The 12886-nt window shown below is 39.6% G+C and overlaps 1 protein-coding gene across 1 annotated transcript in view; it reads left to right on the top strand.

Moving 5' to 3' along the window:
* Positions 1–12886, top strand: part of eng (endoglin) — a 108949-nt gene that overhangs the window by 522 nt on the left and 95541 nt on the right. The window contains exon 2 of the mRNA XM_062031043.1: positions 135–256. Coding sequence (XP_061887027.1) covers positions 208–256 — 49 coding nt within the window. The 5' untranslated portion in view covers positions 135–207. The remainder of the gene's footprint in view (positions 1–134; positions 257–12886) is intronic.

Raw genomic sequence — 12886 nt, 5'->3', positions numbered from 1 at the left:
AGTGTTATGTTATGTAATTTAAGTGTTTTTTTCCTGGGAGCCTCCCCTCATTGTAATGCATTACTTTAATTATTTGGCTTTCCCAGGGTTTTAACCCTCTCATTTTGATATGTTCTATTATTTGGATTTCTCAGGTTTGTTAACCCCCTCATAGTGGAATTACCATTGAGTAGGCATCACTCCAGCATCAAAACCCAAACATCCACCATGGAGTCCTCCGCTCTTCTTCTTTGCCTCGCTGTTGTCATCGTCTCTGGTGAGTTTTGAGTCCACTAGCTGAAGGCACTGATACTTTTGCAAAGTTTTGCGAAGCGTTGATAGAATAATATATTGTGTGAAGCGCCAAGCCCTACAGGGGGGTGAAAAGGTTATAGGACCTTCTCCCTCGCCCTCAGGTCCTCATCCATCCAGCGTGTTCTTGTGTCACTTCCCTGCAGCGATATCACATCAACAATGGTGCAGTGCGGACACTGCATGAATTAATTATATTTGTCTTATAATGATAAAGTAGAAGTAGCAATACAACAACTAGTTTCCCCCTAGGAATCAATAAGAACACATTTTTTGTTCCAGAGTCAAACTGTCACCTTCATAAAATCTTATTAAAACCCCTAAAATACTCAAATATATAAATCATTGGCACTCATCTCATTTTCAAATAGTCTTTATTGTCATAAAAGTGTAAAAATAAGTTAACAAATACCTACAGGATCTTTGGGACATTTTGTGGAGTTCAGTTTTGTATATTTTAAGCCATTTTGGTGGTTTCAAGTTAATATAGGTGAAATTTGTCAGATTTTCATCCCGAAATGGCTGTTTCTAAAAAGGCAAAGCAACACAAAAAGAGACATATTTGTCACTGCACACAAATAATGTCCCATTTAAGACAATTGAAAATGCATTTTTTTTTTCCATTTGTAAAACTAATGCAATTTATTATCCTAATGTTCCAAGTTGGACTCCTGGCTTTCAATTTGGTAATTTCTTGCATTTGTCCACCAAATGGCATTACCTTTTCCCATTTAAAGCATGCAGTGACATTTCCAGCGAGTGTTTCTACTGAGTGTCCATTCTGTTTAACGATATTTAGTGTTCATTCTGGTTTTATTTTGGTAGGTTTCTACTTCCTGTTTTTGTCCCATTGGCTTAAAAGGACTCCGCTTTTTGTGCACCAAAAACTTTTGTGCGACAATCTATAGTTCCAAATTTTTTTTGCCAATTAACGATTATTTTGACACCAAATTAAGCATTAAAGTACTCACAATACATAATAAAAATGATAATAATGCAAGTAACCCTTTCAAACGCAATAAACTTTTGTTTCCTTGTTGTATGTTTTACCATTGCAATTGGAAGGTCAATACCTTTCGGTTATATTAAATAAGTAAACAAACACAAAAAATATAATGGACTCACAATCTCTGTTAGCAAAAATTGCAGTGCAATCAATATCTGACATTCTGAAATCCATTTTTTTCCCATGTTTCCTAAGTGTACATTTTTTTACCATCATTCTCCAACATACTTTGGCATACTGGCTTGTTCGTCCGTGTTGATGTTTTTTTCACCTTTTTTTCCTCCTAATTTTCGTTACCTTGAGGTGCTTCTAACTAACAAGGCTCTCTCCAGTGCATCCTGTGTGTGTACCGTATTTTTCGGACTATAAGTCGCAGTTTTTTTCATAGTTTGGCCGGGGGTGCGACTTATACTCAGGAGAGACTTATGTGTGAAATTATTAACACATTACCGTAAAATATCAAATAATATTATTTAGCTCATTCACGTAAGAGACTAGACGTATAAGATTTCATCGGATTTAGCGATTAGGAGTGACAGATTGTTTGGTAAACGTATAGCATGTTCTATATGTTATAGTTATTTGAATGACTCTTACCATAATATGTTACGTTAACATACCAGGCACGTTCTCAGTTGGTTATTTATGCGTCATATAACGTACACTTATTCAGCCTGTTGTTCACTATTCTTTATTTATTTTAAATTGCCTTTCAAATGTCTATTCTTGGTGTTGGGTTTTATCAAATACATTTCCCCAAAAAATGCGACTTATTCTCCAGTGCGACTTATATATGTTTTTTTTCCTTCTTTGTTATGCATTTTCGGCCGGTGCGACTTATACTCCGTAGCGATTTATATTCCGAAAAATACGGTAATCTAGCAAACCCGCCTTCACACACAGAGACTAAGGTTGTCTATATCTGACCAGACGATTCGCTCCATTCATTTTATTCCGCTATTGAACAAATGCTCTCCGGTGCTAAGAGGGATGCCCAGAATAAACCCTTGCACTCTGTTTGAAAGCAAGAGACAAAGAAAACAAACACACACGGACATAGCAATATTACCAAGTTCATTTTCATTTATCGTTCGATTAATTGATTAATTGATTGTCGGCCGTGGCCTAATTAAACTCACTTCTTGTGACATACTGCAACTGAATTTTCAGCTGAAATTGTGTTTTGAAAGTTAAGCGACTTGGAGTTTGACCAGCATGATGGAAACAATTGTGTTTACACTTTAAAATACCTCTTTAAGACCAGCATCCATCAGTATTAAATAAAAAAACAAAACACAAAGAAAAGTTTCAGAATCTTGCTTCTCGCTGTATGACAAATCACTTCATCACCAAAAGACTTCAGCTGGCTGCGCTAGGGGTAGCAATATAGAAGTATTTGTCCAATAAACCTGCAGCATTAACCTTATGTGACTTCCTCCTGGAGGATATCCATCTCGCCATCAGCTCATGCGGCCTTGAAGAAGCCCTCCATTCAATTTTGTTTTCTTTTATCAAAGATGTGCACTGAATTTTGAGATATCAGTCACACTAGGAGAGGGATAATCATTTTATATTGTAGCTCTTATCATTAATACTTGTATCCTGATTTCTGGGAATGGGTTACTTTTTACAATTCTATTATATTGAAGATATACAGTAATTGGATAAGCGCTGAAAATCTTCAAAAATCAGACTTCTTCAATGTCGGTGTGAAAAATTCTGGATAATCTGAAATGACGGAACACAGAACACACACAAGCGGTTTGGCACATTAGCATGTAAGCGACAAAACAATATTTTAAGTAGCTGTTTTCATTGTTACACCTCCACTATCCTGAGTAGTAATATGTGAAGTTGTTCCAGCATCTCCATTAAAGTTTGTTAACTTAGTATCGTTTTCGCAATTTTCGCCAGCGCCAACCTTGACCCCAATGTGTCGTCAGAATAAAAAAATATCTTTGTATATTTTTGAATAAAATAATCACCATTATATACTAAATAATGGTTTTATAAATTAATATAAATAATACAATTTCTATAGATTTGATAATAAAATGTTTTATTACATTTTTTATTTTTTTAATTGTTTTTAAAAAATAATCGCTTCTGTAGGTTCTCCGGTGTCTAGACTATATTGCCAAAAGTATTTGGCCAACCATCCAAATCAATCAATCAATCAATCAATCAATCAATCAATCAATGTTTATTGATATAGCCCTAAATCACAAGTGTCTCAAATGGCTGTACAAGCCACAACGACATCCTCGGTACAGAGCCCACATACGGGCAAGGAAAACTCACCCCAGTGGGACGTCAATGTGAATGACAATGAGAAACCTTGGAGAGGACCGCATATGTGGGTAACCCCCCCCCTCTAGGGGAGACCGAAAGCAATGGATGTCGAGTGGGTCTGACATAATATTGTGAAAGTCCAACAGATCAGCGAGAGTCCAGTCCATAGTGGGGCAAGCAGGAACCATCCCGAGTGGAGACGGGTCAGCAGCGTAGAGATGTCCCCATCTGATGAACAGGCTAGCGGTCCAACCCGGGTTTGGAGCAGAGCAGAGTAGAAAAGAAAAGAAAAGAAACGGCAGATCAACTGGTCTAAACAGGGAGTCTATTTAAAGGCTAGAGTATACAAATGAGTTTTAAGATGAGACTTAAATGCTTCTACTGAGGTAGCATCTCTAACTTTTACCGGGAGGGCATTCCATAGTATTGGAGCCCGAATAGAAAACGCTCTATAGCCCGCAGACTTTTTTTGGGCTCTGGGAATCACTAATAAGCCGGAGTTCTTTGAACGCAGATTTCTTGCCGGAACATATGGTACAATACAATCGGCAAGATAGGCAGGAGCTTGACCGTGTAGTATTTTATACGTAAGTAGTAAAACCTTAAAGTCGCATCTTAGGTGCACAGGAAGCCAGTGCAAGTGCGCCAGTATAGGCGTAATATGATCAAACTTTCTTGTTTTTGTCAAAAGTCTAGCAGCCGCATTTTGTACCATCTGTAATCTTTTAATGCTAGACATAGGGAGGCCCGAAAATAAAACGTTACAGTAATCGAGACGAGATGTAACGAACGCATGGATAATGATCTCAGCATCGCTTGTGGACAAAATGGGACGAATTTTAGCGATATTACGGAGATGAAAGAAGGCCGTTTTAGTAACACTTTTAATGTGCGACTCAAAAGAGAGAGTTGGGTCGAAGATAATACCCAGATTATTTACAGAATCACCTTGTTTAATTGTTTGGTTGTCAAATGTTAAGGTGGTATTTTTAAATAGATGTCGGTGTTGAGCAGGACCGATAATCAGCATTTCGGTTTTCTTAGCGTTGAGTTGCAAAAAGTTAGCGGACATCCATTGTTTAATTTCATTAAGACACGCCTCCAGCTGACTACAATCCGGCGTGTTGGTCAGCTTTAGGGGCATGTAGAGTTGAGTGTCATCAGCATAACAGTGAAAGCTAACACCGTATTTGCGTATGATGTCACCTAGCGGCAGCATGTAAATACTAAAGAGTGCAGGGCCAAGAACCGAACCCTGGGGAACTCCGCACGTTACCTTAACATAGTCCGAGGTCACATTGTTATGGGAGACACACTGCATCCTGTCAGTAAGATAAGAGTTAAACCAAGACAAGGCTAAGTCTGTCATCCCAATACGCGTTTTGATACGCTCTAATAAAATATTATGATCAACAGTATCGAAAGCGGCGCTAAGATCAAGAAGCAGCAACATAGATGAAGCATCAGAATCCATCGTTAGCAATAGATCATTAGTCATTTTTGCGAGGGCTGTCTCCGTAGAGTGATTTGCCCAGAAACCGGATTGAAAAGGTTCACAGAGATTGTTAGACGCTAAGTGTTCATTTAGCTGCTGTGCTACAATTTTTTCGAGGATTTTCGAGATAAACGGAAGGTGGGACACCGGCCGGTAGTTTACCAGGAGATCAGGATCGAGGTTAGGTCTTTTGAGTAGAGGATGAATAACCGCTTTTTTGAATGCTAGGGGAACAGTGCCAGAGGAAAGTGATAAGTTTATAATATTTAATACTGATGGACCTAATAATACAAAAAGCTCCTTGATAAGTTTCCCAGGAATTGGGTCAAGTAAACATGTTGTTTGTTTTGTCCCATTTACACATTTTGACAATTCCTCCAATGTTATTTCATCAAAGAGAGAGAAACTATTTTGGAGGGCAGTGTCCGTCGTATATACAGTCGTATTTGTGTTAATAGAACCCAGTTGTAGCTGAGATGCATTGTCTTTAATCTCTTTTCTAATGACTTCAATTTTCTTATTAAAGAAATTCATAAAGTCATCTGCTGAGTGGGTGGAGCTACTGGGAGAAGTCCCTTGTTGGGTTAGCGATGCTACCGTACTAAACAGAAATTTAGGATCATTTTTGTTGAGGTGGATGAGATTTGAGTAATATTTAGCTTTAGCTGAGGTAAGCATGCGTTTATAAGTTATTAAACTATCACACCATGCTTGATGGAAAACCTCAAGTTTAGTCGCACGCCATTTGCGTTCCAGCTTTCTACATGATAATTTCTGGGCTTTAGTTTCTTCTGTAAACCATGGGGTACGCCTTTTAGGGGCCCTTTTTAGCTTTAGCGGTGCTACAATATCAATGGTGTCGCGCAGGGCGTCATTAAAGTTGTTAGTGAGGTTATCAATAGAGCCCACATAATTTGGGAATGGTGCCATTACCGAAGGCAGTAAGTCAGTAAGAGTCGTCGTTGTGGCAGCATTAATGTTGCGGGTGCTATAGTAGTTATTATTATTATTATTAGTTTGTTGACAATGAGTCAGAACTTAAAATTTTATAAGGTAATGGTCGGACATTACTTTAGTGTACGGGAGTATCGTAACTTTAGAGGTGGTGACACCCCTGACAAGCACTAGATCTATCGTATTACCGTTGCGAAGCGTGGGTTCATTTATTATTTGTGTAAGACCACAGCTATCAATTATAGTCTGGAGCGCCACGCATGGAGGGTCCGATGGGGTATTCATATGGATATTAAAGTCCCCCATTATGATTATATTGTCGGCGTGCGTCACTAGATCGGCAACAAACTCTGAGAATTCACTGATGAAGTCCGAATAGGGCCCAGGGGAGCGGTAGATAACAGCCAGGTGGAGAGGCAGCGGTGTGACAAACCTCAAAGTGAGCACCTCAAACGAGTTATATTTATTATTTAGGTTAGGTGTAAGATTATAGTTTTCATTGTATATTAGTGCGACACCCCCTCCCCTTTTAAGAGGTCTGGCAACATGTGTATTGGTATAGCCAGGAGGAGATGCTTCATTTAGCGCAAAAAAATCGTCTGGTTTGAGCCAGGTCTCGGCGAGACCAACGACGTCAAGTTTGTTGTCTCTAATGACTTCATTAACTAATAACGTTTTGGAAGATAAGGATCTTATGTTTAAAAAGCCCATATTATAGGTAGTGGGCTGTTTTGAGGATTGTTTGTTGAAATTATCCGAAGTAGCAATATTAATAATGTTGCGTTTATTATGCGTATTGCACTTTAAATAGTTTCGACCATATCTAGGAATTGATACGACGGGGATATTCAGATTGTTTGCTTGATGTTGCGATAAACTAAACGCATCATAGTTAGCTACCTCAGTACAATGTATGTCTGCCTCTGACACGGTCACAAAAGAAAAAACATTATGTGAGTTGTGTTTTATTCTAAGAGAATTGCTATGTGTGCAGGGATTATCCAGCCTGACGCCGGCTAGTTCTAGTTTAAATGGCTTCTTACCCGGAGACTCCACGTTTCTTTGGTTAGCTTTTCTCTTTGTTGTTAGCCCAGCTCGGCATCCCCGTTTCTGCTTCCGCTCGCACCGCCTATGTCGTCTCCATTGGCGGTCACCGCTAGCACTTGACTCCGCTGCTACAAAGGCCGCTCGATGTAGCCCACGAAGTATTCCCATGCTAGCGAGGAGGTCCACCGTACATGCATCTTTCAGTCTATAACGACCCGATCCATCCACATCCAGAATTGTCTGTCGGTCATATGTGATCACAGAGTGTTCACGCTTTGAGCCAGCCATGAAATTGACAGAAATGACGGGTGTTTTTTGCCAAAACGCTCTACACTCCCAAGAGCGTTAGTGAGCCGCAGCATTCTCATGCGCCGCCAGTTTGTCAGAATCAGGTGTCCTTATCACTTGGCCCGGCCACAGGTGTATAAAATCAAGCACTTAGGCATGGAGACTGTTTCTACAAACATTTGTGAAAGAATGGACCGCTCTCAAGAGCTCAGTGATTTCCAGCGTGGAACTGTCATAGGATGCCACCTGTGCAACAAATCCAGTCGTGAAATTTCCTCGCTCCTAAATATTCTGGGTTTGGAGGTTGCCAGGAGAACGGTACATTTCGGACTGCATTGTGCCGATTGGGAAATTTGGTGGAGGAGGAATTATGGTGTGGGGTTGTTTTTCAGGAGTTGGGCTTGGCCCCTTAGTTGCAGTGAAAGGAACTTTGAATACTCCAGGATACCAAAACATTTTGGACAATTCCATGCCCCCAACCTTGTTGGAGCAGTTTGGAGCGGGCCCCTTCCTCTTCCAACATGACTGTGCACCAGTGCACAAAGAAAGGTCCATAAAGACATGGATGACACAGTCTGGTGTGGATGAACTTGACTGGCCTGCACAGAGTCCTGACATGAACCTGATAGAACACCTTTGGGATTAATTAGAAAGGAGACTGAGAGCCAGGCCTTCTCGACCAACATCAGTGTGTGATCTCACCAATGCGCTTTCGGATGAATGGTCGAAAATTCCTATAAACACACTCCGCAACCTTGTGGACAGCATTCCCAGAAGAGTTGAAGCTGTACAAGCTGCAAAAGGTGGACCGACATCATATTGAACTCTATGGGTTAGGAATGGGATGGCACTTCAAGTTCATATGTGAGTCAAGACAGGTGACCAATTACTTTTGGCAATATAGTGTACTTCCCAAACAATAATCAAAGACCCTCCACAGTATGAATGTTCTGCCATTTTCAAGGAATTACTGCCAAAATGATAATCAAAGATCCTTTACATCAGTTTTTCTCAGACTGTGGTACACAGATTCCATCTATAGTGGTACGCCAAATAATGACTTAATTAAATATTCAAACACAGTGTTACTGTTCAAACAATGTGTAAGGTTGCAGTGGCCAAAAAGAATGAATATACTCGTTAAATAAAACCTCTGCCTTGTTTTTAATGAATATTTAGGCCTACCACATTACTGTATTTTATTATTGGTCATTATATTGGTGGTACTTGGAGAGCCAAGTGTTTCTTGAGGTGGTACTTGGTGAAAAAAGTTTGACAACCACTGCTCTACACTATGCTGTTTTTAAGCATTTCCTGCAAAAAAACAAAATAAAGTTAATACAAAAAAAATATATGTGAAAAGATAAAAAACAAGACAAAGACTGTATCTGTAACATGTTTTTTTTTTAGGAATATATTATTTGTTCCCAGGTTTTGAGTTGAACTTTTGGTCATTTCATTTATGGTGAAAAACTCCTAGTCAAAGGCTTAAAGCTACACAAATATAATTAATTTTTTTACCTTTATTTAACCGGGGAGATTCCATTGAGATAAAAAAATAATAATTTGCAAAGGAGTCCTGCCACACATTCATACAATTAAATAGTTTAACACCCTCACAGCAGACTGGTGACTGCTAGTAAAACAATTTTTTCATTTGCCTCGAAGATCAGCTCTGGACAGACAATTGCTAAGAGAGAATATTTGCTCACCCTGGAGCCCTCCCTCCATGGACTGGAGAAAAAGTACAAAAGGGGGATAAGCCTGCGCCTAGAGAAAAGAGGGAGGGGTGGTCTAAAATGGGTCTTTAAAAGAAAGGAAGAAAGAAAGAAAGGGAAATGGGTCTTAGCCAACCGTCCAGACGATCTGAGATAACAAACTTCATCAGTGATTCATGGAGACAGTAAGGAAGTAGGGGGTCCAATTTGCAGCTGATAACTAGTAAGGATATCAAGCTATTTTCTTTTGTATTGCCACTGAAACAAGCTTAATATGGAGAACAGGACAGGAAGTGAGAAGGAAGTGAAACCAGCCGTCGTGGGAGAGAGAGATGACAAAAGTTTTCTCAGAAGCCACGCTGTCGAAAAGTCCCGACGTCAATTTGAAAGCGGCGTTGAGAGTCAAAACACTCCACTTCCCGTGTTTTAGTGTGGAGAGCCAGCCTGGCTTGCCGTCAGACTGGGTGGCAGGCAGGCAGGCAGGGAGACGCGACCACTTGTCGCTGGGCCCAGACCGATTTCAATCTCCTTCTCCTTCTGTTATGCCCCTCCCAAATAACAATCCATTTCTGCCCTCCTCGCTTTTCCTCTGTTTTGAACTGCAAATGCACTGCGAGGAGCGCTGTGAGGCGAGTCTCTTCTCCTGGCTCCTGACAATTCTACCACTTGTAGCCACTGTTGGAACAAAACACAACATTATCATAACTGCTTATGTATCAGTTTATTAGTTGAACATGAATAGTCAAACAATGTTGGCTAGTTTTACCCCAAAAATGTTCCCATTGGTAATAAGGGATGTATATGGTAATTAGGGCTGTCTTCGACTGAGGATTTTTGTAGTCGATTTGTTAGATTCATTAGATATTGCCCATCCTAGACAAGCAGTCGTATCTTTGGTGTTTTTTTAAGAAAAATAAACAGATGGTCATATCTAGTAGTGTAAACTGACTGGTCACTAGGTGTCGGTAACGTCACATAGATGTGCTATAGTACATACAGTCGTGGTCAAACGTTTACATACACTTGTAAAGAACGTAATGTCATGGCTGTCTTGAGTTTCCAATAATTTCTACAACTCTTTTTTTTTTTTGTGATAGAGTGATTGGAGCACATACTTGTTGGTCACAAAAAACATTCATGAAGTTTGGTTCTTTTATGAATTTATTATGGGTCTACTGAAAATGTGACCAAACCTGCTGGGTCAAAAATATATACATACAGCAATGTTAATATTTGGTTACATGTCCCTTGGCAAGTTTCACTGCAATAAGGCGCTTTTGGTAGCCATCCACAAGCTTCTGGCAAGCTTCTCGTTGAAATTTTGACCTCTCGTCTTGACACAATTGGTGCAGTTCAGCTAAATTTGTTGGTCTTCTGACATGGACTTGTTTCTTCAGCATTGTCCATACGTTTAAGTCAGGACTTTGGGAAAGCCATTCTAAAACCTTAATTCTAGCCTGATGCTACTTTACCACTTTTGATGTGTGTTTGGGGTCATTGTCTTGTTGGAACGCCCAACTGCGCCCAAGACCCAACCTCCGGGCTGATGATTTTAGTAAGGCTGCAGCTAACGATTATTTTTCTATCGATTAATCTATAGATTATTTTTTTCGATTAATCTGTTAATCTATAGATTATTTTTTCGATTAATCTATAGATTATTTTTCCTTTTACCGATTATTTTTTTATTCAAAATGAAGATGAAAAAATAAATGTAGGCCCGTTTTTTCAAAAGGCATGGCTTTTATTTACAAAAAAAAAGAAGTATGGCCACTCAGTCAACATTGACAACAACATGACTAAATATTCTGTAACAATGTAAACATTTAAAACTTTTAACATTTAACAAAATTAAAAGTAGCTTATTTGCTTTTTAATGTGCAAATATAAAAGTCAACATCCAGTGCAAATCTTAATATTCTGCAATAGTATAAGCATTTCAAAAGTAAAAGTATTGCTTATTTTGCTTTAAAATGTGCAAAAATAAAGATAAACATCCAATACAAAAAAGTGCAAAACGAAATATTCTGTAACAACAGTGTAAACATTTCAACAAAAGTGAAAGTATTGCTTATTTGCTAAAATGTGCAAAAATAAAGATAAACATCCAATACAAAAAAGTGCCAATCTAAATATTCTGGAGCACTGTAAACATTAAGTATTGCTTTTAAAATGTGCAAAATAAACATCCAGTCCAACACAGTACACAATAACCAATTCTACTCATTCCAGTGAGTGACTAACAGTTGTAATGAAGAAAGGTTAGCATGTGTACATGCTCTGGTTCTTTTCTTGTTTACAATATTCCCAGCAGCTGAAAATAGGCGCTCAGAAGAGGTCGATGTGGCTGGAACTGAGAGGTAATTAGCCTTCACCTCAAGCCAGGACTGCGAGTGACCTGAGCTGCAGTTTAAGTTTCTAGAAGGTCAACGGGCTCATAGTGATGTTACTAGTAGTTGACTGGGAGGTGTTTATTATCATTTGGGGAGAGTCCGCTGCCTGATGCTCACCTGCTAAACACCTATCTGCTCCACGCTGAAGCGGTGACTACATGCGCTCTGAATACACACTGCTGATTGGCTGATAATGCTTCGTGTGTACCAATCAGATGGTTGTGTGGGTGGGACAATGCTGCGTGTGTACTAATCAGATGGTTGTGTGGGTGGGACAATGCTGCGTGCTGAGACAGAGGCAGAGGAGCGAAGCAGCTTGTTAAGACTTTAGCAGCTAAAGTTAGCTTTAGTTTAGAAACTCGTTCGGTACACCCCCGTACCGAACCGAAAGCCCCGTACCGAAACGGTTCAATACAAAACACGTACCGTTACACCCCTAGCGCAGTGGTCCCCAACCTTTTTGTAGCTGCGGACCGGTCAACGCTTGAAAATTTGTCCCACGGACCGGTGGGAGGTGGGGGGGGGGGGGGGGGGGGGGTGTATTTAAAAAAAAAAATTTTTATTTTTTATTTTTTTTACATAAATAAATACAATCATGTGTGCTTACGGACTGTATCACTGCAGACTGTATTGATCTATATTGATATATAATGTATATATTGTGTTTTTTATGTTGATTTCATTAAAAAAAAAAAAAAAAGTTTTTTTAAATTTTTTTTTTAAATTTCTTGTGCGGCCCGGTACCAATCGGTCCGCGGACCGGTTGGGGACCACTGCCCTAGCAGATACAAATGACACATTCATGTTTTTTTGTAATGATGACAACGTATGCTCGTGCGGACGATTGACTAGTTGATGGTTTTCTTTTCAAATGTTCGTTCATAGCCGTTGTGCTGCTATGATAGGCCATTTCCGCTCGACACAGTGTGCATACAACAACATTATTAGGCCGTTTATTGAAATACTCCCACACTTTTGACCACTTTTGGCATGCTTTTCCCCCCTCGCTCGCATCGTCTGCTTTGATCGTCTGCTTTGCGCTTCGCCATGACGGTAGTGTGACGTAAATATGCGACGCGTCGACGCACAAAAACGGCGTCAACGTATTTACGTAACCGATGACGTCGACTACGTCGACGCGTCGTTTCAGCCTTAGATTTTAGGTTGTGCTGAAGAGTTTGGAGGTGATCCTCCTTTTTCATTGTCCCATTTACTCTCTTTAAAGCACCAACGCACCAGTTTAATTGGCCAATAAACAGGCCCAGTGCATAATACTACCACCACAAGTGTATGTAAACTTTTGACCATGACTGTATATGTGAATATTTCCAAAGTTAATTAAAGATACTTATGAAAAGAATGTAGTATTTCATTAAAGTGAGCAAAACAAAGATCTCATTTA

This window comes from Entelurus aequoreus, linkage group LG21, assembly GCF_033978785.1.
Source record: "Entelurus aequoreus isolate RoL-2023_Sb linkage group LG21, RoL_Eaeq_v1.1, whole genome shotgun sequence".
Taxonomy (NCBI): domain Eukaryota; kingdom Metazoa; phylum Chordata; class Actinopteri; order Syngnathiformes; family Syngnathidae; genus Entelurus; species Entelurus aequoreus.
This window is presented reverse-complemented; position numbering and strand designations above follow the sequence as displayed.